Genomic DNA, 26,730 nt, shown 5'->3' on the forward strand with positions numbered 1-26,730 from the left:
TCCAGTTGTAGGACATTCAATGCACTGGAAATAGTGATGGCATGTCATGTATGATTCTTGCCTTTGTTGTACGAAATGAAATGTCACTGTCTCGTAACAGTCCTCACATATAATTTATTGTCTTCGCGGTTTAATCCATTAGGAGCATGACACTACAATGGCAGCAGAGAAGTGTGTTATTGTATAAGTGAACTAGTGATTGCGCATTCTGCATTACCTTCAAACACATTGCATGTAGAGTGCCAAAACTCAAGCTTATCGATATTACAATAACAACACAGAGGCATGACTAGCATGATGGAAATTGTGTGAATAATAAGTAAATTAAAACATCCAGAATGCACAGCACAACAGGAAATGCGCATTTGCAATAGGAAACCTAGTTCGGCTATGCACTTTGCTTCATGCAACGCTTGTAGTGTTGTTCTTATGCCTATCAAAAATGTTATAGCAAACACATCCCTAGGTCAGCCCAAAATTTTGTATCACAACGTGGCAAAGCTTTCATTTGCAGGTGACGTAAAACTAAAGGCTTGGGAACGCCTCACAAGGCCTTAGCCCTCTTACCGTAGTTACAACTTGCCTCAACACAAATACACTTCGTGAGATTCAAAGGTCTATGCGGTTACAATTTGACATATATGTTTTGACGCTGTACACATACGACTCAAGATATCAAACAATGCGAGAACACAAGCAATTGTTTTGGGGGTGGGTACAAAAATTACGTTACAGATAATGTATGTGCGCTTATTAAAATCTAAAAAAACTGAAAGCACGTTGCGCGCAAACTGGAAGCATTCGACAATATCAGCAAGCAGAATTGACTGTTCTACAAGCGTGAAAATTGGGCATCTGTGCATTTAAGTATTCCTTGTAGCATAAAGGAGAAATGGGCCATAAATGCTTCAATTTGATGAACCCACACTGGCACACATGATCAAAACAAAAAACCGTGGCATTGTTGCAAACGCAGAAACATATTGTACGCTAAACATGCACTACCACAACAGAAGGCTTAGCACAAGACATGAACAGTTTGAACAGGCATGAACAGTTTGAACAGACGATGAAGAATTTGTTGATTGTCATACCTTGTTTAAAGGGTGGCCCCTGAAACGGTTCGGACAAATTTTCTAGACGCGTAGGGTACAACTTAAGTAGAACATTCGCACCACAATTTAAGTGAAGCGTTACGTATTAATGGAGCTACAAGCGATTAGAAGTTACCCTCCTCCCCAGCCATGCTTTTCCTCCTCAGCTCGTTCGCCGAGCGAGTGGGGCTAAGCTCCGCCTTCACTGATCCTGCGTCACGATGCGACGTCACATCCTCCACTTCCGGTTGTTTTGAAGCCCGCCCCCGCCCGCGCGAAACCTCTCCGCTAGGCGCTTGGCTGTCGACTCCAGGCGAGAGCTATCGAAGCAGCGTGCGTTGTGAGCATTCTGTCGTAGCGCCGAACGTGTCTGGTATTCCGTTAGCCACAGGCAAGCTGGTCATATTGGCAAATGACTGGAGGCATAAACTCAAGCTGATGAAGGAACTTTGGCGCAGACGTACGTGAGTGGCCTGATCGGTCTGCAATGTCCAGACACTTGTTGGCGCAGCGTTTAACCAGCCAAACAAAGCGCTAATATTGCTCTAACCAAGTGTAAAACATTTTAAAGATTTATAAAAACAACGTGTTGATGATTACACTCCTGCGAAAAATACGCTTCAGCAGCAAAAAAGAATACGCTTCGTTGCTGCTACTGTGCATGGTTGAGCTCTATGCCACCAGGTGGCTGCACCGTGCAGACCATTCACCTTTGCCCTTCTGCTCATCTCGGCTCATCCCGTTACGGCACAGTCAAGCGGCCAGACCCTGTCCCCTTGGGCTATACGTTTGCCCTAATACGGGACTCGCGAAACGCTAGTGCGTTAGTAATCTTCCGGTGTAAAGTGACGGCCACAAACGTGCAAATCCTGGCGCCGATCGGATAGCGACAGTCCGATGCGCAGCAGCCAGTTAGCTCGTACGCTGCCCTGCAGAGGGACACGATGTCGCAGCTTGACATATTGCCAGTCGCTACGTTTGCAGTCCACAAGGCAACAAAGTCGAATCATAGTGCTCGCGAAAAGACTGAGACCAACTCTGACCGCGGAGCTCTCGTCAAAATGGAGCACGTTGTAGCATAGGCAGACGACGCTTGCTGTGTTCCGGAAGTACTTAATTAGGTGTAGTGAGAAATTGTTCTTGTCCATTCGCTTTCTCTTCCTTTCTTTTATAGATACAAATTAAATAGCATTCCAACTATTACGGACAACATTTGTTCACCATAAAGTTGGAAAAATTATCGATCACGCGCCCTGGTCAGCCAATCGGATAGCTCGCCCCACTGACGTCATATGGGTGATTTCGGTCATATGGGTAGGGGCGGCTTAAAATTCCGCCGAGCAGTGCGCTGCGATCGGCAGCGATGTGCATTTTTAAAACCTTATAATAAATTACACGCTTTACGCAGAGCACTTAGATGTGTCAATTAATGATCAGAAGGACCTACTCTAACGACTCAGTACGTTTGTAGAAAATCGTCAAAAGCGTTTCAGGGTCCCTTTAAGTGGTTGATGCCTAGTTGTCCGTGTCTGTAAAATCTAGAAGTTAAAGTTTGCACTTATATATAGGAGAAGTGCTTGCAAAAGGTAATATGACCAATGCGCTATAACGCATCATATACTGTCGAGCTAGACAAAATGGCAGCAATGAAAAACAGCATGCATTTTAATGAGTGCCTTTCATAGTCGCAATGCATCATTTATTTATTATTTACTTATCTATTTATTTATTCATACTGTCAACCCTCTTTTGAGGGCTCTTACAGGAAGGGCTTTAAATACAGGCAGCCAATATATACAGGTGCATCAAGCGGCAGCGGAGGCACAAAAATACATGTTTAACAATATTTGAAATTCACAAACATCACTGCAATTTGCCACAAAGCTTTGTGTCACTTTCTAAAGTTCCATCACGGCAGGGAAAAAAAAAGCGGTACACATAACTGTGAGCAAAGTACGGGCGTAACAAATATTGGTAATTAACATGACTGTTTCGTTTTCCTGGAAGTTGCACGTATTAAGTCTGTTGATTTTTAAATGTCCATGTGGTATTCTAAAAAAAAACTTTCAGATAATTTTTTTGCCTTCGTACTTCTTGTGTTCACAGTTAACAAGACTGCAATATCAGTGTGACGGTTGTGTATTTGGTAGGAAAATAATTTCATTCACGCCAGGGATGTCATTATATATATGCTATTATTGATGCATGCTGCTCCACCAGCTCACTCCGCATGTTTGAAGGAAGTATCTTTCATGGCTGCCTTCTGCTGAGCCAACCAAGCTGGTATTCCCGTTGCAGGCAATTCTGTTGTACTCCTGTCAAACATTCACTGACAGTCAAACGCACGCCACACACACTGCTCTAAATGCGCAGTGCAAACTTATGTAATGAAATTACAGAAGACGTATCTAAAAAAAACACAGTGTACAGCTTAACACCTCAAAGGTGCTTAGCTCAGTTTTCATAGCCCACTGATTCATTCAATGCGAATTTGGCGAGCTCTGGCGCTGCTTGGCTCATCTCTAAATCGAATTTAGCACGTTCCGTTTGAACACGTTTCAAGGAAATAAATGTATCAGCCAAGCAGCTCAATTTTGTTATTGTTGAGACGACTGCATCATTCAAGTTAATGAAACGTTCATCTGCATGTTCTATTTTCCTTACTGCCTCTGCTGCAGCCTGTGCGGTTGCTTGTACTGTTTCAGCTGCCTTTTTTCTCCTCCTGTGGGGCAGCTGCCTCCTGCTCAACATTCTGCCGATTAAGCTGGATCCCCTTCTGTAAGTCAAGAGCCGGCTGCATTGGCTTTGATAGGCGTGCAGTAGAACGTTTCGTGGCAACGGTTGCCGTGTTGCTGCTGCTGACGGCTGCCCGTGTGCTGCTGCTGAGTGTTCTGGCTGATAGGCACAGGCTCGTTCAGGTCTTGTTGCTCATGACTGCTGTCAATGGAAACAGCGTCATCAGCTGCTGTCGTGGATGTCTGGCTGCACTCTCTGAGTGTATTCTGTCTAAGAAAAATCGACTCCTTGGCACATCAACAGCAGTGGGAACAGGGCCCAGTTTGTCACCAGGTACTTAATGGTCATAAAATTCGCTCTCTTCGACAGCACCAGGAGCATCATGAGGAATGCATTCCGTGAAATCTGCGTAGTACTCTGTTGAGTTACTATTTATGGCTTGTTGTCCAGATGGCCCAGATGCAGCCCCATCGCATGACATCGGCTGCTGTTCGCCTGGGAGGCCGCTGTGCAGATAAAACATGGGTTTTACTGGTCATGTTTAGCAACATTTTTGAATTTTTTACATTGTATAAACGTGAGTTGTTTCTAACACTGGTGTATGATGTTATTACTTGGGCCTGCCCATTGAATGTCATACACTTGGGGCTACAGATGGCAATACTCAAGCACATACAAGGCACGCATGAATTACAATTAAGACACGAAGAATGGAAACCAGGTTCGTTTAGTTCTACACGCAGCAAATATGCTTCCATACGTTGCTCATAAGAATATACAGGTGGCATGTGTGAACGTATAGGGGGAACATATAACTTAATACGAGATTTTTGGTTTGAGATCTGCGGGCATCATTGTGATCAGGATGACACCACTTCTACTGGGTGTGGAAATTTGAGTGGCGGGATCACAATTTGAACGGACCAGCAACACAAGCAGTGGCCTGCACACTTTATACAGACTGTGCTTCTAGATCTGCCTCTTTGAGTTTCGAAAATTTTATGTAGACGTTACATAGTATATTTGCAATTATGAAGACTGCTATAGCGATTGTTAAAATTTCATGCGCAACAGGGCTTATAAAGGAAGCACCATGTCCGTTGCTGCTCAGTACTCACTCGTTCACGTCTATGCCGCCTGATAGGCACCCAAGCATGGGATTTTCAAGCCCGATGACGTCTCTGGCGGCGTCCAGCAGGGCTGGGTATGCCATGGTCATTTCGGCCTGCACCTGCAAAAATTCCAGACACTGATCACCCCTGCACCCACAAGGAAACGTTGTACATAGTGACTAAGATCTGTTTGCATCACGAAGTACTAGTGGGATTTTGTTAGAGCACGCACATTAACGCGCCTTTTGCAACAACGTATTATTTGTATGCAGTTGTAGCGGTATCACAAAAAGTCAATTCCTTATTGACTGTGACTAGTGCGCACAGTGTGCCATGTTGTATCTGTATGGTACGTGCCTGCCATATCAAAATTGTAAATGTTGCTAATTATCTTGGGATTATGAGATCTCGCATGTTGTTTGTGCAGCCATTCTATTTTATTACCGTTTTTCAATCTTTCTTCTGAATTACGTGTTCAGCACGGATTGCTTGATGCTCTTGCTTCTGTGCAAAATAAACGTTCCCTTTTCTTTGTAGTGCAAATGTGTATTTTTTGTATGGGCAGGTTCATATCTGCAATGTTGTGCAAGTACAGAAGTTGCTAGAAGTGTGCTTACAGAGCACGGCGAATGGAACACAAGCAAGTTGCCGTATGTATATATTGCTGCCTATCCGCATGTAAATTAAGCATTTGAATATGAAACGGCAAAGCTAAAGGCAGCGCGCAATGATAGCAACCATATTTCTCACTGGTAGGATCACGTTTCTAGTGTCATTCCCTTTTTAAAGCGAAAGCGTTACAGGCTGCGAAATTGCCATTTCACCGTGGCGCTGCTTCGAGGAGGCACATGACGTAACAACGCGCGCCTCGCCCAACACCCCGTCAATATTTTCCAAGGCCTCTCCTCTGGTCGCATGACGTCGCGCCAAGTGACTGTGCCGGCGCTGCGCTCCGCGATTTCAAAGCGTTGCGCCAGTTTGCACTGCATTTAGGGTACTGTCGCACTTAGCTGCCAAAAAGTTCCAAACTGTCTTACACAGTGATTTGTTCATTTTTCTTTCGTGGTTACCGCAAAAAGGAAATGGAGTTGTTTGCGCAAGCCTAATACTGTTTTATCTGCTTTATTTATAAGTGGTTTCCTTATTACAAGACACATTATATACTGAAAAATATTCCCGCTTTGAGCTCCTAATCAAGTGTTTTCCCGTACTACTTCAAACATTTTCACATGCTTTGCGACAGTAACATATTGCGCATTCTGGAAGCTTGCAGAAAATATCCTGCTTTCTCTTTTAACAATTTTGCATTCAGATACAATGGTGTGCACTCGCAGTAATTTTGAGATAACAGAGTTGAACCATATGTGTTAATGGCGCCAAATGCTATTACGGCGCGCCATATAAGTAGCCTTTGCGTGCACAAATGAAGCGTTGTGTAGCCAGTCCAACCATTGTAATAAGAAACCATGAGACACCAGCAGTGAAGTGTTCGCAAAAACATTTTTATTGCGTTAGAAGAAACTTTCATCCACTTCTGTTGCGTTTACGTTTGCTTCAGCGTTGCTGCTTTCTGGGCTGTGGCCTCCTGCTGCGCATTGTCTAGTCTCGTTTTTATTCCTTAGTTTGCAGAAGTTGTTTAAAACTACATTGGTTGCGACGCGAACTACCGAGCGCAAGAGCGTTTGTGTAGTACGACCAGTCTCACATGTCTCAATGTCTGGTTCTTCCATGAGAGAAATCGGTTGCGAACTCACAACACCACGCTGATTACCACAGGAGAGAAAATCTTACGTGTTGGTTCCGAAAGACTTCTCTGCAACCAATTTAGTCATCAGTACCATATGCACTGTGCATGGCTGCGGAAATTTCAGCCCTCCTCTTGATAGGTTAGCTATCATGGCTATGTTTTCCGCTTCAATCTCACGGTTTGAAATAACCAGTGTGCCGAAGCAAATGGAACATGAAAGCTTCTTTTAAGCAGCATGGGCAGCCTCTCCTGCAATGTAAACGATGGCATCCATATCGGAGTGGGCGCGTTCAATATCGTCGTCACTGACAGCTACAGAAAAGTTGCATCCCACAAGATCTTCACTGACGCCTTCAAACTGTGTTTCGTCGCGTGGAAATGCCAGAAAAATTTTTGAAGACGAAGCTTTTTCTCACATTCGTAGAGTTGACGCAGAGACATGTGGTACTGTGCTTCTGCTAGTTGGTGGTAACGGCCAAATCAGTCTTCTAGAGCGTCAGTCTGGAACTTAGCCAGCAAGACGTACTTAAAGTGAAGTTCCTTCAAGCAGTACAGCGAGGGTTCCACCAAGTAATAGCACGTCAGTCGCAAAACACTGTCCGTCTCTTTCGTCAGCGAGCCACTGCTGGCGCCATTTCGTGTCCAAGCGTCCAGCCCGTCGACAACTGCACTCCGGAAGGTGAACTGTGGGTCGTCTACAGACCTTACAGGATATTGCATGCTGTCCCTAAGGCCCTGGCCTTTGCAAGGGTTTTGAAAATTGATTGTTTGCCACCACGTGATGATAATGTCAATGAAAAGAGCGGTCGATGGAGCTTCAGCAATGTTGAACGCGGAACCATGTGTTCTAGGTGCATTTGACACGAACTCATTCATGACATCCAGGACGAGTTTTAAATTTTGCCGCTACACAGAGGTTGGATGCAGGGCTTTCGCATTCAACCTGTAGGCAGCCTTCACAAGCGATGATTTCTCTGCAGAATAAAGCTGCCGCACAGTTGCAAATGAAGCAGCTTTCATACGAGGACGCCCTTGAGGCATGATTCCACTCAAGTCCACTTCTGGGAAACGGAGACATGTTCCGTGGTTTTTATAGTTGATCCAATTTTTCCTGACGGGTTTCAACAAATGAACAGGATCTACAACGAAGAAAACAGGACGAGCGTTGTCTGTTGCATGGGGATAGACAATGCTCATTTGAGGCCTTGCAGCAAATAAGGACATCATCTTGCGGTTAAGAGCATTGTTGTCTCTTACTACAGTGATAACATTAAGGCCAATTTTCTCAACATTTAGGATTACGTTTTTGGCACGCTCGTGCAAAATTTCGGCACTCATTTTGCTCACAGGCAGTATGTGAATGACGTCCTCATTTGCAGAAAGGAGCGACTGTACCATAAACACATGAGCTGTGGTGGCGGGTTCTGTGGAATGAACCAAGCCTACTATTGTGCCTCTTTTGTATTCGAAGTATGGTTTTATGTGGATCTTATTAATCATCAGGGTGACGGTGTTTTTATGGCCTTGCTTTGACTTCACTCGTGCTCGGATGTAGGGAAGGTAGCGCGTTTGGGTTCAGCTCTAGAAGAGGGCCAGCTTTTTGATTTGAGCGAAAACGCAGGAGTGCGGAAGGATGGGGTAAAATCATTCGTGATGCAGCTCTTGTGAAGTGATAGGCGTGAGGATAAATTGAATTCATAATACTTGCGAATGCCAATAGTTCGGGGCTATACACATGCTGCTTCGAAAGAAGAAGTTCTCTCTGCTCACACAGAAATTTCAACAAAGCAGTGTTCTTCCGGTGTATTACTGTCCTCAATGACGTCCGCAAGAAGTGAACTCACTAAGTGCAATACTTTAGTTTTCTTCGACTCTTTCGTCACGCCAGGTATATCATGCAATAGTTTCTCGATCTCCTCTAGCAACAAGGACAGACTGCAGGTGTCACGTACTTGAATTTGCACAGTGCTGCCCCAAGGAAGCGACTGAAGCTCCACTCCATTCAGGAAAACGGTAAGTGATAGATATGGGAGAACTATCAAGGCGCATTTCACATTACATGAAGGATCGTTCTCAATGAGAAGAAACCTAACTGCCTGTTCATCGACAGAAACAGTCCAAAATGCTGTGTTGCAACTTCCAAGCAGCTTCACTTTCAGTTCCTCGTATGATGAAACTCAGTTTCTTTCTGTTCAATTTCAGTAGATTCAAGGGATCTTCTCACAGCCTCCTGCTGAGCAGCGTGTTTTCTTCTTGCTTTTTTGGAGTTTGCCGATTGACTACTTGCTGGCGTTGAGGAAAAGTCTTTTGGACAGTTGGGGAACAGAGAAGGCACAACATCCTTCCTCAACTGCAGTCTATGATGCTTCACCTCTATTGTTCTTCCTGTCTGTACATCTCGATGAGACAACGTCATGATGAAGTCATCTGCATGGAAGTGTAGCTCACATATCTATGTGAGAAAATGAAATGGTGCAAGGCTATTCGTCAAAAGTGCCTATTGCCAAAAGCGCTAAGCAAAAAGCATCCTAATAGTGGGGGCGTTTTCCACATTTCCCACGCAAACAGGCAAAAAGTGTAATACGCAGAAGAGACGTAATTTATACCAAAGATGATACTCAAGGTATACGAGCTAAAATGTGAGAATAACGCTCATTCGAGCGTCCCTAAAGATATTATAATTCGGGCACAGATGTACGCACAATCCAGTGCTCATGCGCGGAAAGAAATGCCTGCTGACCAGTCCGTACTTACCTTTTAATGCTCTAACTGCCTACGAAGGGTACTTTCCATTCTTGAAACTACAGTCCATAACAATAGCAACAGCTCATAACTTTAAAAAGCCCTGAAGCAAAGCTTCAGTGCGTTACCCTCGAATGCGCTGTAGGTGTGAAATCCTTCAGTGAAATGTCTCGCAACCACACTTTCTTCAGTGCTTCGTCTCTTGGAAAACAGGAAAAGCGCCCCTTTTGGCCATCGTCATAGCTTCCACGGCACCGCAGAACACAACCCCGGCCAACATTTCACGAGCTTACACTCGCCGACACAAGGCAGGCATACAACGACGAACTCTGGGTGAACTTGCCATTCCTACGATAGTACCCGTATGCACTCAACAAAAGGAGCAGCCACACGGAAAAGATATTGTAGACGTTGCAGAGTTTGTCTTTACGTAAACACAGGTAAACACAATGAAATACTGGTCTACAAAGACAGGAGCTTGTATTGCATTAGGACCATTGCACGGCGAAGAGGTGGCAGCCACTGACTTACGCCACTGACGCTGCTAACGAGTCGACTGAACTAGACGCCGGTTGAGACGCCGGCTGCACTCAAGTTCACTGCGCGCGCTCCACGCGCGTGCGTGGCGAAGGCGAGAACATGGACGGCGTCGACCTTGGAGTTGGTGCTGTCTTTTGTGGGAATGGTCATGCCGGTCGAGCAGCCGGACACATGGTTTGATGTAGCCCGTGTGGAAAGGAGGGTCAGGAGAGGCCTGAAGAATACTGTGAGGGTGTTGCCTCGCCGCGGATATTCCTCTCTCACTGGCCCCCTGGTGACTACTGCGCATGTGCCTCTAGCAGCATCGAGCCACAGGTGCTCCACCGCTGCGCAGCGCCGCGTTTTTCAACCGCCGCCGTTTGGTACGACATCACAAGACGTTCCTCGTCGTTGCGCTCGCCTCCGCTCGCTTCGTCAGCTACGCTACATTCCTGATAGCATGTCGGAGGATTGAAAAGGAGAGCTCGCGTGCGCCGCAACCCCATTTGAGGCGGCAATATGGACGGCGACAATTCCGATAAGCAGGACGAGACCTGGAATCGACATCGGAACGAGTTGAAGAGGAAACGAATCAATCAACCTGGAAGCAGACTGACAGCGCGCCGAACGACTGGCTGAACGCCTCAACATAGCTAGACAACCAGACTAACTTCGACTTTGCAATCAGGATTAACTAAGGCTAACCATGCTATGCCTTGCCTTGCATAGCCGAGATAAGGCATTGCCAATCTTTTTGTTCTCGTGCCGCGCGTCGTGCTAGAGCATCGTGCGCGTGACAGATTGACATACTGCCCTTTCTCATGCCTTGCGAAGGGATCCTGCATATTTACGGCGGTGGTGGTCGACGCGCCGAAGCCGCATTTTTCGCCATTAGCGGGTCATGATCTCGTGCGACGTGAATGACGAAGTCACGATGATAGGACCGGCTGCACGGAATCTGGCAATCAACTCATATTAGGGCCGCGATTTTGTGGCGATGACTTTTCGCGATGCGAATGCTTGCCATTTGCTTTTCGCGTTCGTTAGTGGTCAAGAGACGCTCGGCCATCGAACGCGGCCACTCACAAACGCAAAAAGCGCCGGAACGCATTAGAATCGGAGAAAAGGCATCGCCACAAAGTCGTAGCCTACGTAGTTAGTTAGGGAGAGTGTTTTATTGTGCGTAACTGTTTAAGCAAAGAAACATATTGCGTCTATTTACTATTACCGTCCACAGTTCTGAGATGTTCAATATTTACAAGACTGGTAGCCTTCTGAGCGCACGACTATTTTACTTCAAGGAGTTCGTAAACTTAATACTCACCAGTTTGACGGTCGTGCTCGCGCACTCGCTGCAGCGCTTTCCTCAACTGCTGCTTGACATTTTGCCATTTTTTCTGCCTTCTTGTACACTTCGGCGGATCCTGTGTTTCGAATTGAGAACGTCATTTACAGCTGCCCATGTAAGTTCGCGCCTTTTTATTGTATTAAATTTACGATACAATGGGGCTCTTCGCACGCCTATTAGATGAATCAAGTTAAATTTGTCGTCTTCTGTTCAGTCTTGAATTATAATACGCTTAGTTTCAGGCTCGCTGTCCAGGCTTCTGGTTCCCGATGCAGGGAAGCGTTTACGGAAAGCACGTTGTCTTGCCCGATGTTTAAATCAGGCGATGGCCGCCGATTGGTTAGTTCCAAGTGATATGGACATCGCCACCGAGTTCGGCCCGCTCCCCATCTCATTCCCTGTTGGCGGCAAAAATTAGCGCCTAAGTACTAAAAGTACCAACACTCTTTAGTAAGTCTGGATTGTAATTAATTCTTGTTGGTTCCTGCAAGTGCACTACTGCGGCTGAGAAGTCCAGTCTTAGTTTAGGTGAGGATAAGACGAGATTCGGATTTAGGTCTAGACTTAGAGGCTGGCGTTTGTGCTGTCGCGTTAACCGTGCAAAACGTAGACAAGACACGAGACGAGAAGACGATACTACAAGCGCTGCCGACATAATCGCGCCGCCTTACGCGGGCTTATTCCCGCAAGTGAGGACGTACCTGCAGCCTGATTACTCGGCGCCGCAGGCAAACACGCTCAACCATTGTCTTTTCCGTTCCTCCGCGGTTTTGGTAAAAGGCAAAGGTCCCGCTTAGGCTACCACATAAACGCCTGTTAAGTAAGGTGAGAACAGAAGCCCATGCCACTTACGTTCCATTTTCATCGCTTTCAAGCGGCTGGCGATCTCGTCGGCCACGGCACGCATCAGCTTGTCGTTGTAGTCGCTCTTTGGCGCGTACACAATGTGCGACACCATGGGTGGCATGAAAGCGAAGCTCACATTTATCGTACCGGAATCCTTTCTGAGCGGCGCAGGCTGTTTATGCTGAGACGCCGCCATAAGAAAGAAGTAACCAGAGAATATTATCGGCCCTGCCAAGTTGCGGCCGTAGGTATGCATGGTCTGCAGGCAGAGCGTGCGCCATAAAAAAGTCTTCACGTTGCCTAACATCGAACAACGTCGGTTCCGGGCGTGACTGAGGACCGGCACTGGCAGTGCTGACGACAAAGATGCCGACCAGGACACAGGCAAGGGTGTCCTGAAAGCAAGCGGTTGAATGACTGTTCAAGTTACCAGGGTACGCGCGTATATAGTCACGTTTCGAATGTATATTTACGGCTGCTCGGGTTATTATATGATGCACCGAATTTCAAATCAAATACGATAACCTTTTGCTCCTTTTTCAGCTAGGAGTTTGTAGAATTCTGTCTCTTTTAGAACATAGTTTATGTAGCTCCGCTGCATAAGATTAAGATTAGAGATGCTGACGGGCGGTGTTCGCGACCCTTGGGCCGTTGCTCAGCAGCAGGCGCAGGTCAAATGAAAGCTAAAACTGCGGAAAAAAACTATATATATATATATTTGAGGCATCAGCACTGACATCGTAATCCACCTTAATCTTTTTTATCCACTTTAATTAGCTTCAATGCGCCTCAATCAACCATAAATCTCTTTAATACGCCTTAGTCCACCCTATTTCATACTAATCTGCTCTAATCTACCATGATTTACCCTAGTCCTCATTATTCTGCCTTAATACACCTTCATCCACCTTAGTTGACCTTAATCCACCATAGTGCACCCTAATGAATCTTAATCGTCCTGAATACACCGTAATACACCCTAATCTACTTTTATCCTCCTTCATCCACTTTAATAGACTATAATTCACCATAGCTCTCTTTAATGCAGCTTAATCTGCCTCCATCCACCTTAATCCACATTAGTCGACATTCATCCGCATTAATCTATCGTAATCAATTGTAATCCTCCTTAATACACATTAATCCACCATAATAGCCCCTAGTGAGCCTGAATCCATGTCAACCCACCTTAATCCACCCTAATGCCCTTATTTTCACTTTATCTATATCAATGGTGGGTGCACTGCCTCTGCCGTGGGTCGGCCCGCTATTGCGCTATTTTCGGAATAGGCCCACTCTTATCCCTGTCGGCGCGACTTTCCACAGAGCCTGTCGATGCATGCTCTTTTGGTCAGAACCTAGCCATATACAGTTTCACAGCAAAAATTTGGAGGACGGTCAAGCATGGGCCTTTAAGAATTGAACGCTATAGAACTCAGATTCCTGAATTCTTTTTACGCTTCCTGGCAACTGCAGCTTATGAAACCTGATGTTTATGAGGAAATGCTGGCTGCGAACGATATGCACAAAGGCAAGCTTTCTTATAGATCTACGGCCTCTTCTGTGAGTCGATCTCCTGGTATTGTTTCGCATGGTCAATATTTAAATCTCAGATGTAGCATAAAATGTATGCGCTGTGGTTTTCCGAACGCGGTTTCGTTGAGGAACCCGTGTCGCAGAAAATGCGCCACGGGCGTTGGCGTCCAGCGTCAGCGTAGGGCGTAGCTTCGACAAAAAGAATTTCTAACCAAATTACGAACCATCATCATCATCAGCCTGGTTACGCCCACTGCAGGGCAAAGGCCTCTCCCATATTTCTCCAACAACCCCGGTCATGTACTAATTGTGGCCATGCCGTCCCTGCAAACTTCTTAATCTCATCCGCCCACCTAACTTTCTGCCGTCCCCTGCTACGCTTCCCTTCCCTTGGAATCCAGTCCGTAACCCTTAATGACCATCGGTTATCTTCCCTCCTCATTACATGTCCTGCCCATGCCCATTTCTTTTTCTTGATTTCAACTAAGATGTCATTAACTCGCGTTTGTTCCCTCACCCAATCTGCTCTTTTCTTATCCCTTAACGTTACACCTATCATTCTTCTTTCCATAGCTCGTTGCGTCGTCCTCAATTTGAGTAGAACCCTTTTCGTAAGCCTCCAGATTTCTGCCCCATAGGTGAGTACTGGTAAGACACAGCTATTATACACTTTTCTCTTGAGGGATAATGGCAACCTGCTGTTCATGATCTGAGAATGCCTGCCAAACGCACCGCAGCCCATCCTTATTCTTCTGATTATTTCTGTCTCATGATCCGGATCCGCAGTCACTACCTGACCTAAGTAGATGTATTCCCTACGACTTCCAGTGCCTCGCTGCCTATTGTAAACGGCTGTTCTCTTCCGAGACTGTTAAACATTACTTTAGTTTTCTGCAGATTAATTTTTAGACCCACTCTTCTGCTTTGCCTCTCCAGGTCAGTGAGCATGCATTGCAGTTGGTCCCCTGAGTTACTAAGCAAGGCAATATCATCAGCGAATCGCAAGTTACTAGGGTATTCTCCATTAACTTTTATCCCAATTTCTTCCCAATCCAGGTCTCTGAATACCTCCTGTAAACACGCTGTGAATAGCATTGGAGAGATCGTATCTCCCTGCCTGACGCCTTTCTTTATTGGGATTTTGTTGCTTTCTTTATGGAGGACTACGGTGGCTGTGGAGCCGCTATAGATATTTTTCAGTATTTTTACATATGGCTCGTCTACACACTGATTCCGTAATGCCTCCATGACTGCTGAGGTTTCGACAGAATCAAATGCTTTCTCGTAATCAATGAAAGCTATATATAAGGGTTGGTTATGTTCCGCACATTTTTATATCACCTGATTGATACTGTGAATATGATCTATTGTTGAGTAGCCTTTACGGAATCCTGCCTGGTCCTTTGCTTGACAGAAGTCTAAGGTGTTCCTGATACTGTTTGCGATTACCTTAGTAAATAGTTTGTAGGCAACGGACAGTAAGCTGATTGGTCTATAATTTTTCAAGTCTTTGGCGTCCCTCTTTCTTATGGGTTAGGATTATGTTAGCGTTTTTCCAAGATTCCGGTACGCTCGACGTTATGAGGCATTGCGTATACAGGGTGGCCAGTTTCTCTAGAACAATCTGCCCAACATCCTTCAACAAATCTGCTGTTACCTGATCCTCCCCAGCTGCCTTCCCCCATTGTATATCTCCCAAGGCTTTCTTTACTTCTTCCGGCGTTACCTGTGGGATTTCGAATTCCTCTAGACTACTTTCTCTTCCATTATCGTCGTGGGTGGCACTGGTACTGTATAAATCTCTATAGAACTCCTCAGCCACTTGCACTATCTCATCCATATTAGTAATAATATTGCCGGCTTTGTCTTTTAACGCATACATCCGATTCTTGCCAATTCCTAGTTTCTTCTTCACTGTTTTTAGGCTTCCTCCGTTCCCGAGAGCATGTTCCATTCTATCCATATTATACTTCCTTATGTCAGCTGTCTTACGCTTGTTGATTAACTTCGAAAGTTCTGCCAGTTCTATTCTAGCTGTAGGGTTAGAGGCTTTCATACATTGGCGTTTCTTGATCATATCTTTCGTCTCCTGCGATAGTTTACTGGTATCCTGCCTAATGAAGTTACCACCGACTTCCATTGCACAATCCCTAATGATGTCCACAAGATTGTCGTTCATTGCTTCAACACTAAGGTCCTCTTCCTGAGTTAAAGCCGAATACCTGTTCTGTAGCTTGATCTGGAATTGTTCTATTTTCCCTCTTACCGCTAACTCATTGATCGGCTTCTTATGTACCAGTTTCTTCCGTTCCCTTCTCAGGTCTAGGCTAATTCGAGTTCTTACCATCCTGTGGTCACTGCAGCGCACCTTGCCGAGCACGTCCACATCTTTTATGATGCCAGGGTTAGCGCAGAGTATGAGGTCTATTTCATTTCTAGTCTCGCCGTTCGGGCCCCTCCACGTCCACTTTCGGCTATCCCGCTTGCGGAAGAAGGTATTCATTATCCTCATATTATTCTGTTCCGCAAACTCTACTAACAACTCCCCCCTGATTTTCCTAGTGCCTATGCCATACTCCCCTCCCCCACTGCCTTGTCTCCAGCCTGCTTTTTGCCTACCTTGGCATTAAAGTCACCCTTTAGTATAGTGTATTTAGTTTTCACTCTACCCATCGCCGATTCCACGTCTTCATAGAAGCTTTCGACTTCCTGGTCATCATGACTGGATGTAGGGGCGTATACCTGCACAATTTTCATTTTGTACCTCTTATTAAGCTTCACAACATTTTTGTGTTGTTCATATAGGAGGTTGTGGCCAAGTACTGCACCAGGGTGGCCAATCCTGCTCTGGTGAAGGAGTGCGATACCGGTTCTGGTCACCGGGATCAGGCCACACTCCAGGCCTGTTTATGCAATTTTATCAACACGCGGATTTTTTTTTAATCCGGTGGAAAATTGCCGGCACCGGGATTGCCGGCACCGGTGGAATTGCCGGCACCGAGAGGTCCGGCACCACGGACCTCTTGCACGCGAGGCGGGTGTTCTACCTCTACGCCACCGCTGCAGCTCGGACTTACGAACCACGGACACTTAACCACTTCTTTACCACCAAAGTTGCCTACACCCTGTCTTTCAATCTTTGCAAATTTATTCCACAGAATTTTGAGAATGGCAGCCCAAAAACAAATGTAATGAAAAAAAAACACAGACAGTGCATGTCCATTATGTTAGCTCTTCTCCGACGGAAATATTAAAAGCGCGAAACCATAACAGCAGATCGACACACGCAAGGGGCCACGTTTCTGCCAGAAAGTTCACCGTCGTGCATATCATTCGCAGCTTGCATTTCCTAAAGTCTACCTTCGGAATAGTACCGCGATCTCTTAAACTATGCAACTTCTCTGTCTCTCTCTCTGTCTCGTATCTGCAATTCGACAGTTGCTGTCAGTTGATAGCGTGGGTGCTTTCCATGCTTTTATTTTGGTTTTTCCGCCTCAGCGCCATTTGAAAGTCCCTCTCTGCTCGCCGCATGCGCATAGATATGCGTGCGAAGTGCCGGTCTGCCTCCGTCTCACTCATGGTATCGCAATGCATTGTTCCTGCCCGTTCGGGTGTCATAACCATGACAACCAAGGGAAAAGGCTGTTTACAATAGCGAGCGGGAAAGAGAACGAGCTTGTCGGAAAGTCTGGCTCCACAGGATAGGTCGAGCCAATTTCGAGCCTACAGGGTCGTTGCGCCTTTGTGAGCGGCTGCTCTCCGCTGTGTTGCGCTTTGCCGCGCTGCATAAACTCTCCGCTTCCGACTCAATCTCACCCAAAATTTCGTGTCATTTGTCAGCCAACAAGGGAGTCGCTCACTCCAGCCACTTAGTTTTGCGGCTAGGAAGTGGTAAGCATATGAGGCGGTGTTGCCTCGCGACAGGTCGCATGATGACGACGCCATCACCTGCCGCTGCCGCTTGCGCCCGAAGGGACGGGACTGGGTGCAGTTAAGGCTGCCGCAGAAACGCTTTTGTTTGGGCTAGGTGGTGCATTCTTGAGCGCATAACGGGGCAGCGCGAGAAACAAGGGCGGAGAAAAAGGTACGTGCACAGAACGGCAATGACGATTTCTATAGCTGCTCGATTATGGCGGTGCAGCGTTCTTTCACCTCGCGTTATCAAACAATTAGGCATGGGCCAGAACATTGTACTGATGCACCTAACTACATTTATGAGGTGCGCAAGTATGTAATAAGTGAGGGGCGTAAACTGCAGCACTCATTGCTGTTGCACAGATCCTACCACGTTTTCATAATATACTTTTCAGATGGATGGCTGAAAACGGAGCGAGAGTCGGCAGCTTCTTCTCTGAAAGCGCGCTATATTAGTTCAGATAATTACGTCGAAAGTCGTGTATGTACCCACAACGCCTTCTTGATATTGTCAAATTTGGCGAAGCACTTTTGGGCGATGGATACAATTTTCTGCGAACTCGAAACCTGAACGGGGCTATGAGCGACAGAGGTTCAGCGGCTTTCAGGTGATCGCGCCGTGTGAAGCCGCGGATTATCGCCTCATGCGGTTAGCGCATAACTCTCAAATAGCCGCGGTAATTGCGGCACGGTGCCTGTTTGATGTGTAGTAGATTGGGGGAGTACATTTTCACAGAAGCGCAACTATGCTTCATTCGATGTCTGTGCTTCCGCATAGAATTTTAATAAACTGTTTTTTGACGTTTGTGGTGTTTCGATGTAGTGATATGTCAATCTGATTTGCTTTGTTTAAGTCCAGGATCATTTTGAAGAAAATCAATTTGAGCAACTAAGATTAAAAAAGTTGGGAATAAAAAGTTTAAGAACAATTCGACACCGTCCATATTCAGCCATAGTAGGCAACCCCGACCGCAGAAGCCACCAGCTCCACGTATAAGCTAACATGTTTGAAAATGTTACCGTTGTGCAAAGGAATATTTTTTTCCACTCATCAAGTGCCTAACGTACTTGAGCGTCATGGCAAGGGTGCACTTGGGAAAGGTTATGTTGAGTAAATAACACATTTATGGACGTGGGAATTATCATTACAAGAACATGTACATTGTATTTACGAGGCTACTTGCACTGTGTCAGCCTGTAGCAGCATTCTTACGTAACTGCTTTATTCACGTGCGCAGGTACGAGATTGCATACCTCTAGCGAGCAAACTTCAGCATCAGTGGCTTAGTGTAGGCAATATCATTTACTCATTCTGCAGTCTGTATTTGATCATGCTGTTCTTTCCCGTTCACTGCCAGTTTTTTCTCCACAAAGGCCCACATGTTTTTGTTGTACCCTTGAGCGGCACCCAACTCCTGTAAGCTACTGGTAATAAAAGTATGGAAATAAAATACGTCATAGAAAGGCATGCTCGTTGAGTGGGATCTTTCTTATCACTTTGCAGCCATAGCATCGGGCGGAATGTTTGTTCGAAACACAGCACTCAAACAGAATGAGCGTGTGGATGGTTGGGGTTCTGGGAGACAATTTTTTGCAGCTTTTTCTGCAACATTCTTTCGGGGATAAAAAAGCTTTTATAGGCTTAATTTGATGAGCATCACTTGAAGGTTAAGCGTCATGCATGCAACTTACAAGGACTGTTATAACAATTTCATGTATATGCATTGCTAAAACGTGATAGGGACCCCTGCCATTAGGGCAAGCATAGGTATGTGCACATGTACTTTCTATTTTTTTGTGCTGGACCTTTGCTTTCCCATTGAAATGATCTCTCTTCGGAAAACTGGCTTCCGTTACAAATTTAAAGCATTAACTTGGCTGTCCGCAGCCATAACCCGATTGGCCATTGAACGAGCGATATTTCTGGCCGTATCCGTCCAAGGAAAGCTCACAGGTAGTCGTGCGTCTCTACTTTCATGGCACAACAGCTAGGCCGTTTTGCAGCTAATACTTTCCATGCATATCGACTACCACGATCATCAATATTCGTGGAAAGGCCCATGCAGGTTCTCGCAGCCTCACGACACGAGTGCGAGCTTCGCCGCACATCCGAAAACTGCGTGCATGCGTCGTTCCGTGGAAGGCGAAAGAGAGGTTAAATAATTGTACATTCTCACTTTACTTCCAGAGACAGGGAAATGTATCGATGGTGGAAAGTGCAAATTAGTGCCACCATGCCACTATATTTTTTTTTCCAGTCCGTCGCAGTCAGTAACTCGAGTAGCCGCAAACACTGATGTGACACGGCTTACCACAACAGCCGCCATGAAAATATTTGTTGCCGCCGTAATAACCAGCATGGAGTAACCCCACATCTTTACGTAGAACTGCTTGTGAATAAATACTGCATTGAGCGATATTCGCGCCATATACAAGGAAACGCTGTGCTCGAAACGACGAGAATGGACGCTTTCACAAATGAGAGGCTGTTTGAGGGACGCTCCGAATCTTAGATGGCTTGCCAGAAGTCTTCCAACGTCATATTACGCTACAGAAAAGAGTCTGCACGAACCGGCTGATTCCGCACCACAACTCAAGGGAGACTCTGCAGAAGTTAAGGGCGAAGCATTCCACGCAGCCAGATGTGGGAACACAGCCACGGACGGACTGAGCAGCAGCGGCGGCACGCGCCCGGCCTGACAGCTCCAACAGGGACTTTCGAAGGGGCGCCACCATCGACTTGCTTTCGCAAGCAAAAAGTAAACAAAAAAGACCAGCAGCTTAGGAGAGGAGACGGCGGTGGAGAGAGGGAATGGCGGTACTTTTCCGAAGGGAACCAGCGCTGGAGTTCTCACGGCGCCTGCAGCGTCGCCCTGGCGGTCAGAACGTGCACAATGCAGCCTCCCCTGTGGACGAAAATTGCGTTGCGTGCCCTTAAAGTCGAAGGAAAACAAAAGGGCGCCGACGATACTGTTGCGTATACAAGTGCCACAACTAAGTCGGGATGAGGGAGGATGTATCCTTCTGCGTCTTTCCATCTAAACCCTACGAAGAAGAACGGAGACGGCGTTGGATGCAAGCAGTCAGGCGGACGGAGTAAGCTCCCATCTTGTCGCTCTGTCAAGCGGTGTCGGGCTGGTTTCTAAATCAAATTTCGCGTGTATCCTTGGTTTATTCGATAGTGAAGACGGTCAGCCATGACACACAGTACCAAACAGCAGAATCTGCAGTCGGTATTTCGTCGGAAACAAAATGAGCAATAGCATGCACCATCCGGCATATGTACCATTTTTCCTTCGCAATGCCACCGCCAAGCCCCAATCCAACGCCACCGCACCAAGTGAACGATACGAAAGGTAAAAATTATCCATTCATTGCCAAGAATTATGTGGGAGGGAAGCTGCCTTGTAATACGAGTTGTACGCGCATAGTGCTGGCGCACGCGCGACTAAGCCACCTAAGTGTTTATAAAAATGCGCATGCGGATGAGGACTCGGCGCTGAGATGCATCCGGCAAATTTATGTAATTAGTGCTAAATGTAGCCAGGATTGTTAGGGATCAAGCAGCGGAGCACTCAAACATTTGCTTGCGCGAGTCAGCTGATGCGATAAAGCTTTCTTCTCCATGGACTGCTGTGGCGAAGTAACATCAGAATTTTTTATGTCTAGCCACAGGAATATGGAATATCTTCAGGCCAACTAATACTTACGAAACCATAGCGCAGCACGACCGGAGCCGTAACTGCTAGATTTGCGAGGCAGGCAGCCACGCAAGCATGGCATCGATATACGATGCAACCGTTAAAGAAACACACGTGCTCGCCGCGACGCACTGTGAAAAATATATAAAGCTTAAAAAGCTTTTTTCGTCATTTCTTCACTTGATGGCGCTAGCTTATAAAGCTTAAAAAGCTTTTTTCGTCATTTCTTCACTTGATGGCGCTAGCTTCTTTACAAAAACTCCACTTGAAGCGGCGCGAAAACGGAAACATACGAACTATAATACGGCTGCGTGTGTGTGTGTGTCGTCTGGTTGTGTGGCTGCAATATGCCGCGTTTCGTTGCCAGGGCGGCGTGCAACGCACTCTTTTCGACGCGCCGCCTATCCAGCGCTGGTTCCCCATAGATAGTTTTTTTCTTGGACGCCACCATATTGCTACGCAGTGGCGCCATCTATGGGCAGTCGGCACGCTGGCTTGGGCAAGCGCTCCGTCTTGCATGGCAGGTATGCGTTCTGCGATAGTTTCTGGTGTTTGCTTTCGCACTCGTGTGGTCTATATAGTATGACGTGGCATCTTCTACGTGGAGAACTGTTCTGTGAGACGTACTGAATGGGTTTAAGTTGGTATGGCCGGATCTTCTGCTGGCGTTCAGGTGGATGGTGCACGCAGCGCGATGTGTGCGTGCGTGTTTAAGCATACGATCAGCCTCAGAGATCAAGTGTGTATTTCGGAAAGTTTCATTCACTAATGTTACCTTATCGCAGTGTTATCCTTTACTTCAAAGCTGCCGTTTGGGAGCAATGAAACATACGCGACGATCGTAACAGCGTGGGTACCGTTCTGCTACGATAGGTGCTGTATTGTTATACTTTGACAAGCGATCAAACGGTTAGCTGCGGATTACATTGCGTGACTACTTTGTTTAGTGGATGAGGTTTCAACCCATGAATGAAACGTTTTGGTTCTTAATAACAGCACAACTTATAGTGCGAACTATACTTGTCAAGCATACGACCGTTTACGAAATGCGCGAGCCTCCTAAGCAGCGGTAGGTGCTTGATTATAGATATGTTTGTTCTATATAGCGCATAAACGTTGTGCGGCGTGACTATGCGAGGTCGTACAGCGGCGTTAGACCATTTTCTATTTTTTTTTCGAGAACGAGGCTGATAACAGAGTTTTGTTTTCATTTTTTTTTTGGTTGTGTGCATTCCGTTCTGTACGGAGCACTCACACGTATTTCGGAAATATTGTTCTCGCAAATAGGCATCGCCTTCGAGCTATGCGATTCATCTCGGACATTATCGCTTTACAGGGCAAAAAGGCAATGCTGAAGCACATAGCTTATAAATGTATCATGCTTGTTCCCCAATCGCAGTGATCACTGTTGAGCAGCGCCATCGGCCTCATAAAGGAGGCTAGCGGAAAGGTATATACAGTGATTTCATCCCTACTTGACTTGAAATGCATGAGAACGATGCTGGTGTATCAAAAATAGTTGATAGCGACTGCCACACAGATGTTTCGTGGTTGCCTTAGATTGACCGTACAGGAGCATGCGCTCCTATGCTTTAGTGCCTATGCCAGGCGATCAGATAGTGAGTGGATGTACCATTTCATGCTGGTAATACAGAGACGAGGGTTCTCTTCGTTGAAATAAAATTGATATAGGCAAAATAGTTCTCAAGAGACACACACACCGTGGCTGATAATGCGCGTCAATGTTCGCGCCTCTAACAAATATTTCCGTGGATTGTAGTTAGCGACGCACCGAAAGGCTTCCCTGACGAGCTTACATGAACGGACATTGCATAAGTTTTACATAGCACGATCTAGAACATCTCGAAATTGTTCCGCAGCACGCGGCAGCAGTACTTTCAAACAGCGCAGCGCCGAGAGGAGTAAAGGTTCGCTGCGCGCCCTTTCCTCCTCGCCCGATGAAAAGGTCTATTGGGGCTTTAGCGTTTCCCGGTAAACTTTATGGTTACATAAGCTGCAGTTGCCGAGAAGCAAGAAAGCCGTAAGAGGTCTTTGAACGTTATCGCGTTCCACTCTTAAAGGTGAAGCATAAGTGTCCATTTTTTCTTCACGAAACTTTTTGCCTGTCAATGTCAAAATTTCAATGAATAACTTTGTACAGAATGAAAGACAAGGTATGAGTAACATTTATGAAAGAAGATTGGTTGGGTAAGCGTGGTTCAAAATTCCTTTTGCTGAAACGACTTCCGACGCTAAGCGCCGCACGCGGGACGCCGACGTCGGATTTTCTGCGACAGGGGGCTCTTAAGGCTATCGCGTTAAAAAGGTGCACCAATCTATGCTACGTAAAAGAATCGAGCAGATGAAAATTAACAAAAATGGCACATGTCTCTTTACAGAATCCAAAGCGTAGGCAATAACTATTGGAACGGAAGAATTCGCAGTTCTGCCCGAAAGGCGAAGCAGCGATTGCGATAGCAAATTAGCAGATAGCTGTACGAAGTAAGGACAGTAGTTTTATCGGCAGTATAAACTTGTAAACAATCGCTTACTAACTAAATTAACAATGATAGGATGTGTAAGTATGGCTTAATGAGGACGTAGAACGGAACAGACACACAGAGACAGCGCTGTCTTTGTGTGTCTGCTTCTTTCTACGTCCTTGTTCAGTCGCGCTTACGTATACTATCATGGATTCAATCCAATTAGCCCGTCAACGTGTTTTACCAAAATAATCAGCACGGCGTCATGCGCGCACAGGTAAACATGAACACGTCTCGCTCGATGAGCGCGGAAACTCAGCGTGAGAATTGTGCAATGAGGAATGGCGGCCACAGGAAGCGAGTTGACTTTCATGTACGTCTCGCTACAGCGCAAACGAAACGTCAAAAGCACAGCGCATACGAAACTACCCGCACTACGCGCTCACTGCAAACATCGCAGATCCCTTTGAAGATGAGGCCCACGCGAACGCGTACTTTAGACACGTCGCAGATCGCTTTCAAGACGCACGAGCGAAGGCAACGCGTCCCTACAACGTCCACCAAGGCATCTACTACGGCGCCCGCAATACGCGTGGCCAACGCCGTAGTAGACGACGCGGTTGTCTGCACTCTGCACGGAGCGGCAGCCGATGACGACATCGAGGCACCGTAGCAGCCGCCACAGAAGAACGCTCCTCCTCCCCCCTTGACCACCCCGTGCCTCGCGCGTCACAGGAGAAGGCACACATCGGGCTTAAAACCCCTTAAACATCGCAAAGTAGTGCCACGCTTGGAAGAATGCCTCCTCCTCGTCGCGTGCTGTGGCTGAGGCCACCGCCGTGTCGCTGTTGGCCTCATAGCATCACGTAGGCCCTTGCGACGAGCATCAGCGCCATTTTTGCTCGAGAAGCGCCTACGGAGTGGCGATGAGCGCATGCTGGCGCCGTTGCTACGCTAGAGCAGTGTAGGTGGTGCCGCGGTCGACGAGAGAGCGTGAAAGACAGGAGAAGCGAGGAAGAGTGAAGGCGAAGGAGGAGAGTGTCGCTACTTTACGTTTAAGGGGTTTGAATTGGGCCGCGTTCCTCGCTCGCACACGTGAGGTTTAACCGCGCTCGCCGGCTAACCCTCACGCGCTTTCACTTACACCGAACCTCACGGCGACAGTGACGGCAGAAATGGCCTAGAGTGTCCGTATAATTGCTATCGCAATGAAAGCGCACTGGTACTCATAAAACGTGGCTAAAACAAAGTCAGCACGAGTGACGGAAAAAGGGGGCGAAATACTACGAAAATGTAAGAATGAAAAAAAAAGCAATCCCCGAAGTACAGGCGAAGGTTACAAGATGGAAACACGCGAAAACTTGTGAAAATAACAAGAAGGGAGAGTATTAAAACACGCTGAAAAATGACGGAGCACAGCCTCAAGTCGCGAGTAACATTCATGGAAAGCGCAAACAATCCGTGCAATTTATTGCTGCAGATGCAGTTCCCTCCTCTAAAATCGAAACATACGGCGCACTGGCAGACAGGTGTCGGGGAAGAGTGCTCGTTTCGCATTCCGGTGGACCGGATTCCCATTCCCAACCCAAACCGAAAGGTACCAAATTTTCTTTTCAAGGTTATCAATTTGCTTGTTTTACAGGAACCAGCGTGAAGAATTGAACGTCAATTCGAGAATTTTTTTTTGACGTGCATTTACTCTTTCCGCCCTCGGCATTTTTGGTACCATTGCTCGGTCATGCCGCCCCTGACGTCATCGTTTTTTCGCCTAATGGGTCACATAATGCTTTCGCCTAAAAACAGTTTGGAACAGCTTTACGGTACAGCCACCACAGGCGTTCGATGCAACTCTTAAAGAAATGCCAAGTCACAATTTGCTTTCCTTCGTCTAGCAACCACTCGCACACAAGCGATATAGCACATTCATTATGATTTATGTTCACACATTCTTAGAGGCCGCTTCAGTCGATTTTAACCAAAGACCGTTCTGACAGGGTGCGATGGTAAAAGACAAGGCAAATATGCCGCTACTATGCATAATACACTGAATAAAGCACAACGTAGTCTTATTCAGAACAGTCTAAGGGCTGTGGGGAATAAGAGCGTACCGCAAAAGATATAGTGAGGCGTAGCGATGTGAAATGAATTATTTTTTTCGGTCAGCACTGAAAACAGGTGCATCAATATATCAGGTTATTTCAATTGCGGCATCGAAACAGCGTCGAAAATTTCCTTGCGACAATAGCTAATGCGCGTACATGAACGTCGTTGAAAAATGGAATATTGCCATGAACCCTTGCATGAATTGTGAAGAGGATAAAAAGGGCGTGCTGTTGGTGGGTTTATCTTGAAAATGCGCAAAAAAGCAATGTCAAAATTTTGAAACATAAAACTACAAAATCGAATCAGCGCTTGTATGCGCTCGATGTTAACATACGCTAGCAATGTAATTCATAAATTAATGGGTATTCGCTCAGACACTGAAGTTGGACAAGTAGGAATGCTACACAGATTCGGCTTCAGCATGGCAAATGGAACGTTACAGAAATCTGCGGAGGCCTCGCTTCTTAATGGAGAAAGTGCCGCTGAGGCTCAATAAGCTTGAAATAAGGAAACTTACGACTATTTTCTGAAGACGCGGTGAAGAAGCAGACCGGGATCTCTTTCTTCGTCCTCTTTATAGTATGTCATTCGACTCGCGCAGCCCATGTTTCAATACGCTTATAACAAGTTGTTTATTCGCAGTGAAAAAAAAATCGAATAGATTTCGCCTAAAGAGCTCTGATTTATGCTTCGCTTTCTATTTTTAATTCAATGTAGACCAGTTGCGGCGGACGCCGAAAAAGAAAAAAAAGATTTCTAGCAGCGGTGGTGAAAAAAGGCAGGAAATAACGCTGACTGCTAAGATACCGTCCTTTCCTTGACAAAGCTTCGTAGAACATCTCGATGCG

The 26,730-nt window shown here is 46.3% G+C and overlaps 1 protein-coding gene across 4 annotated transcripts in view; it reads right to left on the minus strand.

The window, feature by feature from the left end:
- Window positions 1-26,459, minus strand: part of LOC135907185 (phospholipid-transporting ATPase ABCA3-like) — a 279,026-nt gene extending 252,567 nt beyond the window's left edge. For all 4 annotated transcript variants that reach the window (XM_065438859.1, XM_065438861.1, XM_065438860.1 and 1 more), the window contains exons 1-2: window positions 26,400-26,459; window positions 12,151-12,539 (exon numbers count right to left, since the gene is read on the minus strand). In XM_065438859.1, coding sequence (XP_065294931.1) covers window positions 12,151-12,451 — 301 coding nt within the window. In that variant the 5' untranslated portion in view covers window positions 12,452-12,539; window positions 26,400-26,459. The remainder of the gene's footprint in view (window positions 1-12,150; window positions 12,540-26,399) is intronic.
- Between the last annotated feature and the right edge of the window lie 271 nt (window positions 26,460-26,730).

Source organism: Dermacentor albipictus, chromosome 9 (assembly GCF_038994185.2).
Source record: "Dermacentor albipictus isolate Rhodes 1998 colony chromosome 9, USDA_Dalb.pri_finalv2, whole genome shotgun sequence".
NCBI classification, from domain to species: Eukaryota; Metazoa; Arthropoda; class Arachnida; order Ixodida; family Ixodidae; genus Dermacentor; species Dermacentor albipictus.